This window comes from Scyliorhinus torazame, chromosome 8, assembly GCF_047496885.1.
Source record: "Scyliorhinus torazame isolate Kashiwa2021f chromosome 8, sScyTor2.1, whole genome shotgun sequence".
NCBI lineage: Eukaryota > Metazoa > Chordata > Chondrichthyes > Carcharhiniformes > Scyliorhinidae > Scyliorhinus > Scyliorhinus torazame.
In genome coordinates, this window is record NC_092714.1 from 250314506 (window position 1) to 250333088 (window position 18583).

General features: G+C 48.4%; 1 protein-coding gene across 1 annotated transcript in view; it reads left to right on the forward strand.

The window, feature by feature from the left end:
* Positions 1-18583, forward strand: part of lama5 (laminin, alpha 5) — a 377969-nt gene that overhangs the window by 319935 nt on the left and 39451 nt on the right. The window contains exons 64-70 of the mRNA XM_072515083.1: positions 4844-4977; positions 7564-7723; positions 10113-10238; positions 12645-12793; positions 13756-13888; positions 16805-16945; positions 18025-18155. Of these exons, the coding sequence (XP_072371184.1) occupies positions 4844-4977; positions 7564-7723; positions 10113-10238; positions 12645-12793; positions 13756-13888; positions 16805-16945; positions 18025-18155 (974 nt within the window). The remainder of the gene's footprint in view (positions 1-4843; positions 4978-7563; positions 7724-10112; positions 10239-12644; positions 12794-13755; positions 13889-16804; positions 16946-18024; positions 18156-18583) is intronic.

Here is an 18583-nt window from a genome sequence, read left to right on the forward strand (position 1 = left end):
ATATCACCCTTGTCAAGCTTCTCTGCACCCGGTGTTATTCGTCTATATCCTCATTGTAATACGGAGACCAAAACTGTAGATAATTAATAATAATTTTCATTGTCACAAGTAGGCTTACATTAACACTGCAATGAAGTTACTGTGAAAAGCCCCTAGTTACCACATTCCGGCGCCTGTTCGGGTACACAGCGAGAGAATACAGAATGTCCAAATTGCCTAATAGCACGTCTTTCAGGACTTGTGGGAGGAAACCGGAGCACCCGGAGGAAACCCACGCAGACATGGGGAGAACATGCAGACTCCACACAGACAGTGACCCAAGCCGGGAATTGAACCTGGGACCCTAGAATTGTGAAGCAACAGTGCTAACCACTGCGCTACCATGCCGGCCGTGTGGTCTCACTAAGATTCGACACATGTTTAACATCATTGCCGTACTTTTCATCAAAACACAGCGACACTGGGATGTTTCTATAATAGGAGTAACCTTCTTGGACTCCAAGTTGAGCTGACACGCACTTTAAATTATTTTTCACCATTTTGATTTGAATTTTTTTTTTAAACAATGATTCTTATGTTTTCCGCAATTGTTTAATTTTCCTTACTTTAGGGGCAGCTAGGTGGCGCAGTAGTTAGCACTGCTGCCTCACGGCGCCAAGGTCCCAGGTTCGATCCCAGCCCTGGGTCACTGTCCATGTCAAGTTTGCACATTCTCCCCGTGTTTGCGTGGGTTTCGCCCCCACAACCCAAAGATGTGTAGGGTAGCTAGATTGAGCACGCTAAATTGCCCCTTAATTGGAATTGGGTACTCTAAATTTTTTTAAATTTGCTTACCTTCAGATACTTTTTCCCAAAAAAACAACCTTTCTTGTAATCATTTACATTCTTAGAGACTTTTTCTAGACCAGATATGCTTCATTTTGCATTGGTGTGGTTTCAACTTTGCATCAAAATTTAAGTCATAGTTTTGGTGCCACCATTAGGTGGCAATCTAACACTACTTTGGCCAAAGCGTTGCCAAATGGGCCATTCATTCGCAATCATTTGTCTCAGTGGATCTTCCTTCAGCAGCAGCAGGGAGGGAGCACATGCTGCTTCGACTGCTGTAACCTAGGGAAACAGGTCTGATTTTTAGTTGGATTGAGACAGTCCTGTTCGTCTGGCAAGGGTGAAAACCCAAGAACTAAATGCAATTATTTCCCACACTCCTATTACCCATTTAGGAATACCAAAATCCTTCTCGCCTTACATCAAATCATTGATGTCAACAGTGAGGAAATAAAGACTTGCAATTATGGAGCGCCTTTTATTTTATTTTAAATTTTTTTTTTTATTCTCCTCCTTTTTCACGTTTTCTCCCACATTTACACCCATCAACAATACACAATAATCAACAAGATATGTCAATCCCCATAATAACAACAATCCCATCTACCCACCAACCCCCAAACCTCAACCCGCATGTTTACATAAACAAATGACAAAAAGGAATCAGGGATTACCCGTAGTCACCCTTAATCTACACGGCTCTCCACCCCCCCCCCCCCCAACCAACGCCATCCAGCCTCTAAGAGAGTACCGTGCATGATACCCCACAGTTGTACCCCCCCCCCCCCTCCCCCCCCAAGTCTCCAGCTCCTCCCGTCCACTGCCTCTTGTAGAACTCCTCCTCCCAACCTCGGTTCCCTCCCCCAACCTCGGTTCCCTCCCCCCAACTTTCCACCCCGGCTAGACCACTCGGACCCTGTTCTGTCAGGCTCCGATGGCTGCAGCCCCTCCCCCCACCTCACTCCCGTTCACTGGCTGGCTTAAACCGGCCAGCGTGGAGGCCCCCGCCCGGGTCCCTTTCCCCCTTGCCCGGCCCTAGGAAAGCCCAAAGATCCCCTATTAGCACACAAACCCCGCATATCCACCTACACCCCAAAGAGCCCTCCTTTCGAATGAAAGTCCCGTCCCTTCCCTTGTCCAAATATATACAACATTGGCTCCTTTAGCCTCTACCCCCGCGCGCAGTGATACAAAAAAAAAGAAGAAAATACAGTCATGAGGTTACATCGGCACATGACCATTCCTCAATTTGTCAGTTCTGCCACAGTCCTTCTGCCTTCGCAAACTCCTCCGCTGCTTCCGCCGTTCCAAAATAAAAGTCCCTGAGCTTGTAAGTCACCCTCAGCTTCGCTGGATATACAGTGCCACACTGCACCTTGCCAATGTACAGTGCCCTCTTCACTCGGTTGAAGGCAGCCCGCCTCCTCGCCAGCTCCACCGTAAAGTCCTGGTATACCAGCTCCAGCCCACTGCACCATCCGCTTCTGCTTGGCCCAGCTCAGGACCTTCTCCTTCACACTGTACCTACGGAAGCGCAGAGTCACTACCCTTGGCGGCTCACTCGCCTTTGGTACAGGCCTCCACGACCGATGAGCCTGATCCAGTTCATATCGGGAGGGATCCTCCCCCTCCCCCAATAGTTTTGCCAGCATCGCGGCAAAATACTCAGTCGGCCTCGGTCCTTCAACTCCTTCGGGCAGCCCCACAATCCTCAAATTCTGTCGCCTGGATCTGTTTTCCAGGTCTTCCATTTTTCCTCGCAGGTCCTTGTTCGTGTCCATCACCTTCCGCATCTCCTTCCCCATCGAGGCAAGTTGATCACCGTGCTGCAATAACGTCTCCTCCACTTCCTTCAGCGCCTCCCCTTGCTCTCGCACCTCCGCCACTGCGCCGTCTTCACCGGGGAAACCGCCTCCTCCACCAGCACATTCAAAACCTCCCGCATCTCCTTCCTCACCATCTCCATACATTTCTCAATCTGTGCCAAATGCTTTTGGAATTCCGCAGCCATCACCTTAGTTAGTTCTTCAGCCGTAAGCACTGCGGCCTTCCCTGGTGCTCCAGCCTCCATCTTCTTTGTTGACCCCGCGGTGACCTTTCCCCTCTCCAACGGACTTTCAGCCGCTTTTTTCCCGGCCGTTTATTTGGTGATTTTCGACATCCTTCTTCTCCTTGCGCTATCTCCCGACTTTTACTGCCGTCGCTGGCCCTAGGACCGGGCGTTACGCCCCGAAAATGCCGTTCCCGAACGGGGGCCCTCCAATGTGCGGCTGCCTCCCGCCCGCTGTCACCGGAAGTCGGGAGCGCCTTTTATGACAACAGGACGAATTCGAAGTGCCTTACAGAGAGTGAAGCTTTGTTTTGAAGTGTTGTAATGTAAGAAATGTAGCGACCTCTGCAATCGAGAAGGACGAGGTCAGCCGATACATGGGGACACCACCACTTGCAAATTCCCGTCCAAGTCACTCACTATCCTGACTTGGAAATATACGGCCGCTCGTTCACTGTCGCTGGGTCCAAGTCCATGTACTCCCTTCCTGACAGCACTGTGGGTGTACCCACCCCACTCAGATTGCAGTGGTTCAAGAAGGCTGCTCACCACCAGCCAGTTTATACACAGGAATTCCCACAAACAGCAATGTGATAACGACCTGGGGCGAGATTCTCCGACCCCCCCGCCGGGTCGGAGAATCGCCGGGGGCTGGCGTGAATCCCGCCCCCGCCGGTTGCCGAATTCTCTGGCACCAGAGATTTGGCGGGGGCGGGAATCGCGCCGCACCAATTGGTGGGCCCCCCCCCCCCCCCCCGCGATTCTCCACCTCTGGATTAAACCACCTCTCTTACCGGCGGGACAAGGCGGCGCGGGCGGGCTCCGGGGTCTTGGGGGGGGCGCAGGGCAATCTGGCCCCGGGGGGGTGCCCCCACGGTGGCCTGGCCCGCGATCGGGGCATAACGATCGGCGGGCGGGCCTGTGCCGTGGGGCACTCTTTTCCTTCCGCCTTCGCCACGGTCTCCACCATGGCGGAGGCGGAAGAGACTCCCTCCACAGTGCATGCGCGGGGATGCCGTGAGCGGCCGCTAACGCTCCCGCGCATGCGCTGCCCGGAGATGTCATTTCCGCGCCAGCTGGCGGGGCACCAAAGGCCTTTTCCGCAAGCTGGCGGGGCAGAAATTCCTCCGCCGCCGGCCTAGCCCCTCAAGGTTAGGGCTGGGCCCCCCAAGATGCGGAGGATTCCGCACCTTTGGGGCGGCGCGCTGCCCGACTGATTTGCGCCGTTTTTGGCGCCGGTCGGCGTACATCGCGCCGATACCGGAAAATTTCGCCCCGATTACTATTTTTTTGTGATGTTGATGAAGGGATAAATATTGGTCAGAACATTGTGAGAACTCCCCTACTCTTCTTCAATATCGTGTCATGGGATTTTTTATGTCCTCGGGGCTTCAATTGACATTCCAGCAGGAGGCCAGTACCTCTGACAGTGCGGCACTCTGTCTATACTGCACCGGGGTGTCAGTCTACGTTGTTGCACCAAGTCCTGGAGCGATTATTTTGATCTATAAGCATTGGGGAGTGGGGAAAACGGGGAAAGTGGAGTTCATCCAATCAGGTATGATCTTATTTCATGGTGGATCAGGCTCAATGAGCTGAATAGCTTCCTCCTGCTATTTTTTATGACTCCGAGATCAACATGCTGCCAACTGGGCCATGGCAATCATGAAACAGAAGCCTGTGGGATAGCACTGCCCGCTTCTGTCACACTGAGGAACTGCCCTTCACTCCTAATCTTTCCTTAAATCTTCTAACCAGCTTTTAATCCAATTTGCTACCCTCCTCCTAATTTCTTACCCCTGAATCTTCAGCAGTACCACGTGGCACCTCATCTAAGGTTTTGTGTAGAATTGAACGATTTACGAATCTCAACATTTCCCAGTACATCGCATTGTTAACGTATAATAAATGCAAACACCTCGTACATTTTACTGGCCTACATGAGAGCACTGCTGTGTCTTCCAGCCTCCTGAAACATTGAAGTATCCCAACTTTAAAGGCTGCATAGAACTTGGAACCCTGAACGCAGAGGTGGTCAGTCTGTACAACTTGGTTCAAACGTTCAATCTAAACACCACAGCCGATGAACCCTGCAGGAGGTAAGTGGAGAATGGGACAGTCTAGTTGATTTCTGAATACCTTTTCCCATTATCAGTGTGTGTTGTCGCTCTTGTAACAAACATCCAGCCACCGTCGGCCCAGAAGACACCCACCAACAGGGACGCAGGTCGCTGGGCAAGAATCACTTTTTCCTTTACAAATTTAGAGTACTCGATTATTATTATTTTTCCAATTAAGGGGCAATTTAGGGCGGCCAATCCACCTAACCAGCACATCTTTGGTTCGGGGGGTGAAACCCATACAGACTCTGGGAGAATGTGCAAACTCCACACAGACAGTGACCCGGGGCCAGGATCGAACCTGGGACCTTGGCGCCGTGAGGCAGCAGTGCTAACCACTCTGCCACTGTGCTGCCCAACAGGGCAGGAATCATAGCAGGCCGCCTCCACTCCTGCTGTACTGTCTGGGGGACCACCTAGGTGTAGTGTTAGGGTCCATCAGGCCAGAAAGTTAGACACCAGTTAAGTTAACATGGATGTAGGGCGAATGTAATTATAGGAGCTTTAATTCATTCACATTACACCGTTACAACCTGCCTCGGTGCTCTGTCCGATGGGTGTGAGGGGGAGGGCAGGCCGGAGGGGTGGGCGGGGATAAAATGGGCAGGCCTTGTGGGTGACCGGGGTTTCCTCCCCCTCCCCCGACCACCCTTACCACCCCAGGTCTTCGATGGGACCGTGTGATGGAATGGCCAGCCTGCATGCAGGGATCATCCAGGTGGACGGTGGAAAGTGCTACCGTGGGCAGGAGTCAAACATATGCATCTCGCCGATCACCCCCTGGACCCGGGACATCCCGGCGATGGCAGCGAACACCGCTGTCCGTGCATCCCAGTGGGCTCGGTGTACATTGAAGTCGATGTATTGGGCCACTGGGCATATATGTCGCACTGTCTCCCCACTCAGCTGGAGTCCTCGATGATATGTCCGGTCTGGCAGGGCCTCGAATGACAGGCGGTGTGGGTACACACGAGGCCTCATGTGACGCCTCCTTGGCACCTCCTCCTCGGCCTGTTGGACGGCTCGCTCTCTATCCTGGGTGGCTGCCACCTGTCCCTCTGCTGCACGCTCCACTGCTGCAAGCTCCGCTCCTCCTCGAGCAGCTCCAATTCGGTCAGCCGCAGGTCATCCCCCAGGGCTGTGGCGAATAGCAGGAAGACCACCATTGCTGGCTGAATTCCAATATTCATTGTCTGCAGGGGTGAATGGCTGACATGTTAGCATGGTGCGTACCCCTCTCCCAAACCAGGTCCAATGGCTACAGTCAACACCGCGGACTCTGCCCCTGCCTGACCCCCCACCCCCCCTCATTCCCGCACCCCTGGTCCCATCAGTGACTGGCACCATTAGGGCCTCTGGCCCTGGCGCCCATCCCTGATGCCAGGGGTCCCGTCGGCTGGCACTCGCCTCGCCAGGGATAGGTACTGCACGGTCCCCGTGGGGGCTACTGTGGGTGTTGCCCTGGGTGGCTGCCAGTGGGTGGCGACCGGGTTGGGGAGGGGGGGGGTTTGGCAGGGGCAGAGAGGGGGTGTGCGGAGGGTGGGGTGCGAGGGTGGAGTGATGGGAGCGCCCATACGGCCGGTGTCTCTCTGCAGAATCAGGGACCAAGGTGGGTGGTCAGTGGGTGTCTAGCAAGATGGCCACGGTAATGGCGGTCCGTGCAGTCGTTCCTCTCTGCGTCCTACCTCCTCCTCTCCCTCATCAGCCACGGTAATGGCGGTCCGTGCCTGGACACCGCCTCAGTCCCGTGGGGGGTGACTCGGCCCAGTCCCCCGCCGCCCCTCCCCCTCCCCTCCACCCAGCCAGTGTTGGGCCCGGCAGCCCGCAGTCGTTCCTCTCTGCGTCCTACCTCCTCCTCTCCCTCATCAGCCACGGTAATGGCGGTCCGTGCCTGGACACCGCCTCAGTCCCATGGGGGGTGACTCGGCCCAGTCCCCCCGCCGCCCCTCCCCCTCCCCTCCACCCAGCCAGTGTCGGGCCCGGCAGCCCGCAGTCGCTCCTCTCTGCGTCCTTCCTCCTCCTCTCCCTCATCAGCCACCACACCGGTTTCACAATTTATAAAAGCACAAGTGAACCGCGTTGTCGGGAACTCTGCCCATCGGAGGCGAAGAATCACGGAGGCCCCGGAGAATACCGGCTTGGGCCCACTAATGATATGCTTTACTGTATATATGTTCCGGAACGCATTGGTGCCGCTGTCAAGGTGACAGAGAATCGTGAATTGGCGTCAAATCGGCGCCCGCCGCGATTTTGCTGTTGAAACCTATTCTCCGTCCAATCGCATTTCGCGATTTTGGTGTCGGCAAATGGAAAATGCCGTCCATTAACTTTGTTTCTCCCTCCACAGATTCGGCCTGACCCGCTGAGTATTTTGTAAATGTGGAGGTTCATGTTCCATCACCCATTGGCACTGATAAATCGCCATCCAATAGCATTTAATGTGTGAATTGAACGCCACTGACTAAGGCCATGTGCTTATCATTGATATTGATGCCAAAGTGATCCTGAGATGGACTATTTAAGGCTCCAACCTTTAATTACTAATTCTCTGTGATCTCGTTCCAGATACAAATCCACTCAAGGCCCAGACAATGACAGTTCCTTCTTTGATGGCACTGGTTATGCTAAAATCAAAATGCCAGGTCCATTTTCCTCTGTCTCTCGTTTTGAACAAGAGGTTCGCATTTCTTCTTACAATGGCATCCTCTTCTTCTTCCAGGAACAGGTGGGTCTTTCTGTTCTCGTTTTCTACCTGGTCTCAAATGTTTTATTTTTTTAAGTTCTTAAACTGGCTGCCATTTGCTGCTCTGCCCGATGTTGTTTTCCCCTCTGTATAGCTCCAGCTCCACAATGTCAACTTGACTCAAATGTCTTCCAGGAGTCACGGTTTGCCATCGGGAGTTCAGTGATGTCTCGCCTTTCCCTGTCAGTCTGGCTCATGCCCCTCAAACTGAACCGTGAATATAAACAGAGAGGACGCCTGTTTAACTCCTCGAGTGCCCTGCCCAACCAGCCGACAGGCAACCACCCCACCCCACTCGATGACCAGGAGAGGTTTTGGCCACTTTGATGATGGAGCCATTTTCTTTGCACTACCCTCTCAGGCCCAGGAATTTTCGGACATACACTTTTTATATGATTCAATAACTCCACCAAAACCAATCCATTCTCCGTAGAATGCCCAACAACTACGGGGCATTATCAGCGGTGTTGGAATGAATTATAATAATAGCCATCTTTATTAGTGTCACAAGTAGGCTTACATTAACACTGCAATGAAGTTACTGTGAAAATCCCCAAGTCGCCACATTCCAGCGCTTGTTCGGGTACACTGAGGGAGATTTCAGAATGTCCAATTCGGCGAACGAGAACGTCTTTCAGGACTGTGGGAAGAAACCCACGCATACACGGGGAGAATGTGCAGACTCCGCACAGACAGTAACCCAAGCAGGAATCGAACCCGGGTCCCTTTTGCTGAGAAGCAACAGTGCTAGCCACTGTGCTACCATGCCACCCTCATATTACAATGCCGATCATTTGGGTAAAGGATTTTCTTAATGGCTACATACCGGTGATGGGCAACCTAGGCTAGTCATGTGGCCTCCTTCACCTCAGTGGGCCACAAGATTGACATCGGGCGTGTTCACTAACTATGGCCCTTGAATAAGATTGAATACATTTAATGCACGTCGATTATTTCATAAGTTATAGAAAATGCTTCATCATTCACATATTAATAGAACTGTCATCAACTTCAAGTGGTAATAACAAAATAAATATTTACACTTGATTGGACGCAAAGGGAGCGTACAGCTCTCACAATCAGTATTGTGTGCATTCAAGTATGCACCTCACTTTGTGTGCCCTTGCCATATGTGAGTATCAGTTTAGTCATACTGATAGGAAAATTGCTACGTGGATGGAAACCTGTGGAATGTGGCAACTCTGCACGTGGGCAACAGTCAACAAAATGTCTCACGAGCTGCACTCAGAACCCAGGTGGACTGCATGTGACCCTGGGCCACAGGTTGCCCACCACTGATATATAGTGATCCGGTCCCCATAGAGACCAGTAACTTAATGGGATCAATTTCTCAGTGACTTGAAGAGAGAATCATAGGACAAGATTTCCGTTTTAAGACTTTTACTGTAACAAATTAAAATCAATGTAGATCAAATATTACTTAACAGGCAATTAATGCACCAAACTAAAGAATAGATGCTTCCCCATTAACTAACTAATATAAGTATTCTTTATGACACATTTTTACTTTACACCACACTTCCAGCAGATATGTAGCGTTAAGGATTAAGTTCCAAACGCCTCACGGCTTTTCAGCAAACTCCTTTCTCCCTGCCACATCAGGTCGAATCTTCCAGTGTCCTTTGAACGTCATTCCACTCAATCTTCTGAGTGTCCCTGAACCAGCTTCCTGCAGCAAGGCTTCCTCCAGCAATTCCTTGTTCCTTAAATCTCCACAAATCCCATCTCTTTGAACAGAGGACCAGTTCTCACCAACATCCTGCTTGGTGTCTAACACAAAAAAACAGTCTTTTCCTCTGCTTTTATGGCAGCTTTAAAGAGGTGGCACAAGGCAGTAGAAAGTGCCTGCCACTGGAAATATGGTTGAATGTAGCAGTAGATTCTGCTGGGGTAGGTGGCAATGTCTGTATGCTTTTAAATGCAATCTTTAAAAAATTCTAATTCCAAGAGCAGGGGGCCTTTATAATTCTAGCCATGACTGATTCCCTGTTGACTGCAGAACCTCTCTGCTGCATGACCTCCCAGTTTATGGTGCTGATTGGTAGCATCTCCTCACGCTATCCCCACATCCCGATCTTTGCAGCTTGCACGCAGTGTGCATCAACACTCACAGCACCCGAAACCACCCAAACAATGCAGCTTCTCTAAACATCCCCCTCAGCTTACAGTATATTCTTCAAACCTACTTTTAAAAAAAAATCTGTGTTATATACTCTTTTGGTATTTGCATTTTAGCGCCGTGCATCCAGAATACCAAAATAAATCGTCAAACCTGTTTGTTTTGTCATGATTTTATTTTTGCTTTGTTTTCTGACGACAAGTCTAAATCGAGTCTTCTTTTTTTTTGTAGGAAAAGTATCTCTGCCTGACCATAGATAATGGAAAGCTCGTAATGTTTGTTTACTTAAACAACGAACTAAAGGTTGAGCGCAACAGTGAAAGTCAGAACTCGGTCAGTGACGGACATCCCCATCAGGTAACCTGCCTGGTTATTCCTTAAATTAAGAAATCTACCTAAAGCGTCAGGAGCCACCGTGCAGGACAGCCCTGCCGAGACTGAGAAGAGTGGGAAGGGACGATGAGGGCGATCAAGTGCCAAGCTTGGATTTAACTCTGTGTAAATTGACTGTGCGAAGAGGGGCCTACTTGAGCTTGTGGGTGCAGAGAAATAATGAGTTTGAGTCGTACTGAGTCTTTAGTCCGGTGCTGCAGAGGATTGTCATTCAGGGTGATTAGTTTACAGCTTAGGGAAGGTCATGAGTGAAATGATCTTCAAACAGTTAAATTCCTGCAGGAGAAAGCGATGTAACAATCCCAGATTGGATTGACATTTAACCGCTTAGAGAGTGAATTCATCTACCTTAGCCCATTCAATGGATGAATCTCTTTCCTCCTTCATTCCAACCATTTGTCTGAAAATAGTTAAGCTGCTTATCCTTAAGCACGTAATTTTTTATTAAAATAAACTAATTACTGTAGCGAGTCTCAGTAAGTCAATCATAGAATTTACAGTGCAGAAGAAGGCCAATTGGCCCATCGAGTCTGCACCAGCCCTTGGAAAAAGCACCCTCCACCCAATCCCCGTGACCCAGTAACCCCACCCAATCTTTTTGGACACTAAGGGCAATTTGTCATGGCCAATCCACCTAACCTGCTCATCTTTGGACTGTGGGAGGAAACCGGAGCACCCGGAGGAAACCCACGCAGACAAGGGGAGAACGTGCAGACTCTGCGCAGATAGTGACCCAAGCCGGGAATCGAACCTGGGACCCTGGAGCTGTGAAATAACGGTGCAAACCACTGTGCTACCATGCTGCATTTCTGGAGGAAGTCCAGAGTGCGTTTCCACGAAGCCTCCCTCATGTAAATGCGCAAGTTTCTTTTTAAAATGAGGCCCAAACCCTGTTGCCATTATGTGTCCTGAGGGTCCTGTGCCACTGGGAGGGATTTTCCTCCTTCTCCACGACGTGCCCTGCAGCATCCTGCCATTGTCAACGGAGTTTCCTGTTGAACGCCATCACAAAATGTCATCAGAAAACCCGCAGGGGGAGTGCGCCGTCGACGGGACCGTAAGAGCCCGCCGGCGCGAGCGGCCACAAAAACCCACCCGGTGCAGACACGATGGGCCGAATGGCCTCCTCCTGCACTGTAGGGATTCTATGATTATGTGCAAACACTCACTCAAGTTGCAGCAGAGGCATTGTATATGGGCCATAGCTTTATCCAGGGCTTAGAGAGAGGGGAGATAATCAGATAGAGGAACAAGTGATGCAGGTTTGGTTATGGCTTGGAATGTATTGGGCTGAGCACTTTGACAGTAAATTGCAGTGAGACGGAATTACCTCGACAGGAATCACTCTCAATAGTATTCAGCCACCTGACTGGAATGACCTAAGGTGGGATTAGTCACAATGTTTAATGTTTGTCTTTCCCAGTGATAGTTTCCAGGGGTTCTAGTTGGGCAGCCTGATGCCAAAATACATTAACTATCATGTACATCAGTGTGCCAGTCCTGTTTTTAAAAAAAAGCTACTTCTCTTCCTTTCAACTAAAGTGAAGAAAGAACTTGAATTTATATGGCACCTTTCATGAGGACTCCACAGCCAACAAATTATTTGTTGAAATGTAATCACTGTCATGATGTAGGAAATGCTACAGCCAATTTGTGCATAGCAAGCTCCCATAAACATCAGTACGGTCATGATCAAATCATCTGTTGTTGTGATGTTGATGGAGGGATAAATTTAAGCCGGGACACTGGGGATAATTTCCATGCTCTCTGTTGAAATAATGACATGGGTTCTGTTGCACCCACCTGAGAGGACAGAAAGGGCCTAGGTGTAACGTCTTGGCCTAAATATGGTACCTCTCTACAGTGCGACACTCCCTCATTATTGCATTGGAGAGTCAGCCTAAACTTTGGCTCAAGTCCTTCAGTGAGATTTGAAGCCACAACCTTCTGAATCAGTGAAAATGACTGAAATGAAAATCGCTTATTGTCACAAGTAGGCTTCAAATGAAGTTACTGTGAAAAGCCCCTAGTCGCCACATTCCAGCGCCTGTTCGGGGAGGCTGGTACGGGAATCAAAGGTGAGAATGTTACCCATTGAGATGCAGCTGGAATGCAGAGTGGCATTGCGATTGGCATTGGTGCAAAGACAAGTTACTTTCGGCCATCCACACAAACCTCCACTTTAATATTGAAACAATAATATTGTAATTCAAATTTGGGGTAATGCAACTTTAAATCTGAGTGATGCTCAAAATACACATGAATAGAAAGAGCGATGAAAGGAAAGTTTCAACACTGTCCAAAATAGTTCAGCAAAAACATATTCCATCCACCCTTGATCATTAGATAATTTATTGCTTTGCTTTCCAGATCCAGATTATCATGGTTTTTTCAAAAAAAGTGAAGATTTATGTGCGTGTGGACAGGAAAACCGTTCTTTCTTCCGAGCGCGATGCGACGCGCCCTTCAACTTCTGAATATTATCTTGGTGGCGTTCCTGTGGAGAAACTCCCAGAGAAGTAAGGAGGGAATTCCTCAGTGTATGGGGGAAATCCTGATTTGCAAGTTCCCCACGATTTTCTGCTCCTTGCAAGTCATGAAGTAAAAAGTACCCCTGATGATTTTGGTGGAATCTATATCAGAACAGCCAGGTCACGCCATTAGATCACTTAGGAAATTGGAATAGGCAGCCCATGTTTCTTCAGGTACAACTGGGGATAGTAGCTGAATGGAAACATTACTGGACGAATAATCCAGTAATCCTTGTCTAATCATAGAAGTTCCTCCTCAACTCAATCCTAAATCTGCTCCCCCTTATTTTGTAGCTATGCCCCCTAGTTATAGTTTCACTAGCCAGTGGAAACAACCTCCCTGCTTCTATCCTATCTATTCCCTTCATAATTTTATAAGTTTCTATAAGATCCCCCCTCATTCTTCTAGATTCCAATGAGCATAGTCCCAGTCTACTCAACCTCTCCTCATAAACTAATCCTCTCAACTCTGGAATCAACCTAGTGAATCTCCTCTGCACACCCTCCAGTGCCACTACATCCTTTCTCAAGTAAGGAGACCAAAAATGTACACAGTACTCCAGGTGTGGCCTCACCAGCACCCTATACAGCTGCAACATAACCTCCCTACTTTCAAACTCTATCCCTCTAGCAATGAAGGACAACATTTTATTTGCCTTTTTAATTACCTGCTGCACCTGCAAACCAACATTTTGCAATTCAAGCACAAGGACATCCAGGTCCCTCTGCACAGCTGCATGCTGCAATTTTTTACCATTTAAATAATTCATTACAAATTCCACCTAGGGGATCTAGGGGAAATTCAATTAATTAATAAATCAGGAACCAAATGCCATGGTGAGAAACTGCATGGTCAGGTGTCGTATTGATCCACATAGATCAGTAAAATAACTTGCGGGTTTTTTTTACAATAACTTTTTCCTTCAGTGAAACATGCTTCTCTCTTCCAGTCTGAGGAACCGATTCCCCACGGGTGGGTCAATAAAAGGCTGTATGCGCAGCGTGAAGGCCCTGGACAAAAACTTAAATCTGAAACGTGAGACGACCATCGGAATTAGTTACGGGTGCTCTGCAAACCTGTTGGTGAGTCTTGCCCTTGAGGTGCTCTCAGTAAATGACCAAAGATCAGAAAAGGGACCATTTCAGGATTGTGAGAATCGTTCCCATCTTTTAGCGACCATTACTATAAAATCTTCTGCATTTTTATCGGCGGATAAACCAAGAGACGGTGCAATGTCGTTCACTAACGTTTATCATTTTCTGACCATCTGTATGTGCCTATTTGCCGGTACAGTTGTGCAAGAATTTGTGGCACAGTGGTTAGCACTGCTGCCTCACAGCGCCAGGGACCCAGGTTCAATTCTGGCCTTAGGTGACTGTGTGAAGTTTGCACTTTCTCCCCATGACTGCATGGGTTTCCTCCGGGTGCTCCGGGTTCCTCCCACTGTCCAAAGATGTGCACGTTAGGTGGATTAGCCATGATAAATTGCCCCTTAGTGTCCAGAGAAGTGCAGGTTAGGTGGGGTTACGGGGATAGGGTGGGGTAGTGTGCCGAGGTAGGGTGCTCTTTCAGTGGGTCGTTGCAGACTCAATGGACCAAATGCCACCTTCTGCACTATAGAAATTCTATGGTCCTATGTTTCTAATGCTAAATTTCAAACCATCACAGCAATTTATATTACAGGAAAAGGGTGATGGTTTGTTGGCAAGTCAATTCTGATTGGCCAAGGCTTTGCCATGGAGAAAGCAACAGGGAACTAACTATCGGCTCCCAAAGCTCTCAAGTAATTCAAAAGAGGAACATGGCACAAACTTATTCCTTTTGATCATGAAGAATGTGTCTCTGTATACGAATATATGTCAGGGCACATTTGCACCACTGAAGTGCCAGGCAATGACCATCTACATCTCTCCTTGATGGTCAATGGCATTGCCATTGCTGATGGGAATCATCAGCAAACAGATATAAACACTGTGGCTACAAGACAGAGGCTGGGCATTCTGTCGTAAGTAACTCATCTTCTGACTCCCCCAAATCTGTTCACCATCTACAAGGCACAAGTCAGGAGTATGATGGAATGTTCTCCACTATTTTGATGAGTGCAGCTACAACAGTACAAGATAACTTGACAGCATCCATGACAAAGCAGTAGCCTGTTTGATTGTCATGCCAACCACTATTTAAATATTTACTCCCTCCACTGCCAGCATTCAATGGAGCAGTGAGTGCCACTTGCAAGGTGTACTGATAGCAACTTGCCAAGCCTGCTTTGATGGCACCCTTCAAATCTGTGATCTCTACCACATAGAACAAGGGGAGCAGATGCATAGGAACACCACCACTTGGAAATTCCCGTCCGAGTCACATACCTGAAATGATGGCGCCATTCCGTCCATGTCATTGGGTCAAGATCTTGGAAATCCAATCCGAACAGTGCCATAGGTGTCCCTACAGCACATAGACTGCAGCGGTTCAAGGGCAGCATGGTGGCACAGTGGTTTGCACTGTGGGGAACCGAGTTTGATTCTAGCCTCGGTGAACTGTGTGGAGTTCGCACTTCCTCCCCGTGTCCGCATGGGTTTCCTCCGGGTGCTCCAATTTCCTCCCACAGTCCAAAGATGTGCAGATTAGGTGGATTGGCCATGCTAAATTCCCCCTTAGTGTCCAAAGATGTGCAGGTTAGGTGAGGTTATGGGTTCACGGGCATGGGGTGGGAGAGTGGGCCTTGGTAGGGTGCTCTTTCAGAGGGTTGGTGCAGACTCCATGGACCGAATGGCCTCTTTCTGCACTGTAGGAATTCTATGGATTCCAAGATGGCTGACCACTACCACCTGAAGGGCAATTGGGGATGGACAATTGTTGGCCTGGCCACCGACACCCACACCCCATGAAGGAGTAAAATAAAACTTCTGACAGCCCAGGAGGGGAGTCAGTGCTGTCGGTTGTTAGAATACTTTGGTACAGGGCAGCACGGTGTCACAGTGGTTAGCACTGCTGCCTCACGGCACCGAGGTCCCAAGTTTGATCCCGGCTCTGGGTCACTGTCCGTGTGGAGTTTGCACATTCTCCACGTGTTTGCGTGGGTTTCGCCCCCACAACCCAAAGATGCGCAGGCTAGGTGGATTGGCCACGCTAAATTGCCCTTTAATTGGAAAAAATGAATTGGGTACTCTAAATTTATTTTAAAAAAAGAATACTTTGGTAAATCCAAATCTGGATTCCAACTGCAGTACATATGATCATTTTAATGCCAGATAGCACACCCTTTATATTGTACCACTGTTTCACTGGGAAAATCTTTAATGCTGCTTCTTAAGATGCTTTATTATAAATGAGAACTTAAGTAGAGCCTGACAGTCACAAAAGCAGTGTAACTGGGTGATCACTTATCACATCATATCAAATTCTAGTCCTGTTAAAGAACTAAATTATTTACCTTAAATGAGTTAATAATGTCATTAATAAAGCAGAGTGAGCTAATTTGATACGAGTGCAATAAGCAATTGTGCAATGCTGCTTAAGTAATTTCCAGCCATAATCGGCCTTGGGGAAAGGGAAATATAATACTCCAGAATATCATCTGATTCTTACATTTTCAAGTTCTGTGCGCACAATACAGTAAAGTTTATTTTTTTAAAAGATATTATTTTATGCAAGAATTAATGTTCATTCACATCATTAATTTGTGTTGTTTTCTGACTATCTCTTGGTTTGACACACTTAAGCCACCCAACAAAATCAAATTCTTGTCAGACTAATGTACCAGAGTTTCAGATATTATATCCTGTTTTAAACGGTGTTTCTGCTTTGTTGAGAAGGCAAGGAAGAGACAGCCTGGAAGGATCGCTGAAGAAAATGAAAGGGCATCAGCATCTTGCGTTGATGATTCTGTGCACAGTCACACATGCAGCATCTGCATTAAGAAGCTCTCACAGTTTTATTTTTCCTGTTGTAATCCAACCTGCTGCCCCCTTAATTTATTATGTGGTTTGTTTCAGGTATCACGTTCTGCTAATTTCAAAGGACAGGGATATGTGAGCCTGACGCCTCAAAATGTTCCCATGCTCAACAAGTTCATTTCTGGCTTTGGCTTCCAGACCCAGCAACGGAATGCCCTGATGTTTTACTACAGCTCACCGGTAAATGCAGTGTTCACGAGAAGTACTAATGGCAGCAGGGCATGATTGTGTCGTGTTAGCACTGTGGTTAGCACTGCTACCTCACAGCGCCAGGGACCCGGGTTCAATTCCGGCCCCGGGTGACTGTATGGAGTTTGCACATTCTCCCTGTGGGTTTCCTCCGGGTGCCCTGGTTTCCTCCCACAGTCCAAAGATGTGCAGGTAAGGTGAATTGGCCATGCTAAATTGCCCTTTAGTGTCCAAAGATTAGGTGGGGTTACAGGGATAGGACGGGAATTGGGCCTGGGTGGGGTGCTCTTTCGGGATTTGGGTGCAGACCCAATGGGCCGAATGGCCTCCTTCTGCATTGTAGGGATTCTGTGAGTGAACAGCTTTTTGGATCACTCGATATATGTAAAGGATTAGTCGACAGAAGCCCAATTTTCTTGACTTGCCACTGGAAATTAAGCTGATGACTAGCCTGAATACTGAACCTGCATCACTCATACTCAGACGCTCTCTCTCTCTCTCTCTCTCTCTCTCTCACACTCTCACTCTCTCTCTCACACACACACATACTCAACTCCTCAAATCTCGTGAAAATTTGGGTGCAACGTAATAGTGTGGATAGCACATTAGTGCCTGTGTTTCCTAAATCTTTCTTGTTTGGTATTTGCCTTAAGCCCGGGGGGGGGGGGGGGGGGGGGGGGGGGGGGGGGGGGGCGGCACCCGGCCTCTGAGTGGAAGAACTCAGATGTTTGGGATTAGAATTTCCTAGTGTTTATTTGAATCTGTTAATATCGGAATTTGCAAAGGTTGAGGGGCTCAATGTTAAAGCAGAAAATAATCATTGATTGTTCCGGGGCAAAGACGTACTTCAAGTTCGGAAAGTATGCATTTGGTTTGGAGATCCAGCTTGTCCAGAATCGGGCCTTACGTGAGAGTGACATTACCATGTCACTGCTCATGGTTAAAATTGAAATGTTACAGCACTGTATATGACTGCAGTCCGAACACATTTTTTACTTTAGCGGATCCAGTTTTGCTGCATACTACTGTTGTCTTGGTGAATTAAAATATATTTTTCTTTACTTTATTAGGAAGGAAGATGTCAAGTATCCCTGAAGCAAGGATTAGTGGCACTTAAGGTGTTTAATACTGAAGTTAAAAGTAAAACTCCATACATAGATGGGAGCCCGCACTATGTCTCCTTCTCGATCACAAGTGACCAGTAAGTTCCTGTGGCTTCTGTGACTTGCACAGCTTCTAAAGACCAACACAAGCTAAAAGAAATCAAAGAGCATTTCTAGAAATACACGACAGCATCTGGGAAGAGGGAAACCTAATGTCAAGTCATTTATTCATGGTAGTAATTGAAATATCACTGTCCAGGAATGTTCAGCTACACTTGGTTTCATAGGTGCTTTGTTGCTGGGATGTTCTTTCTAAGGATCCTTTCACACGAGGGGCAGGGTTTTCTGTGTCGCCCGTGGCGTGTTTTACGTTGGCAGTGGGACTTTATGGTCCCGCTGCTGTCTACAGGTTTTCCTGTTGCTCATAACCTCCACCGCTGGGGAATCCCTCACCATCGGCGGAGCCGGAAGATTTCAGCCGAGACACTTAATATTATATGTTGTTATATTTTTAGGCTTTTTAAGG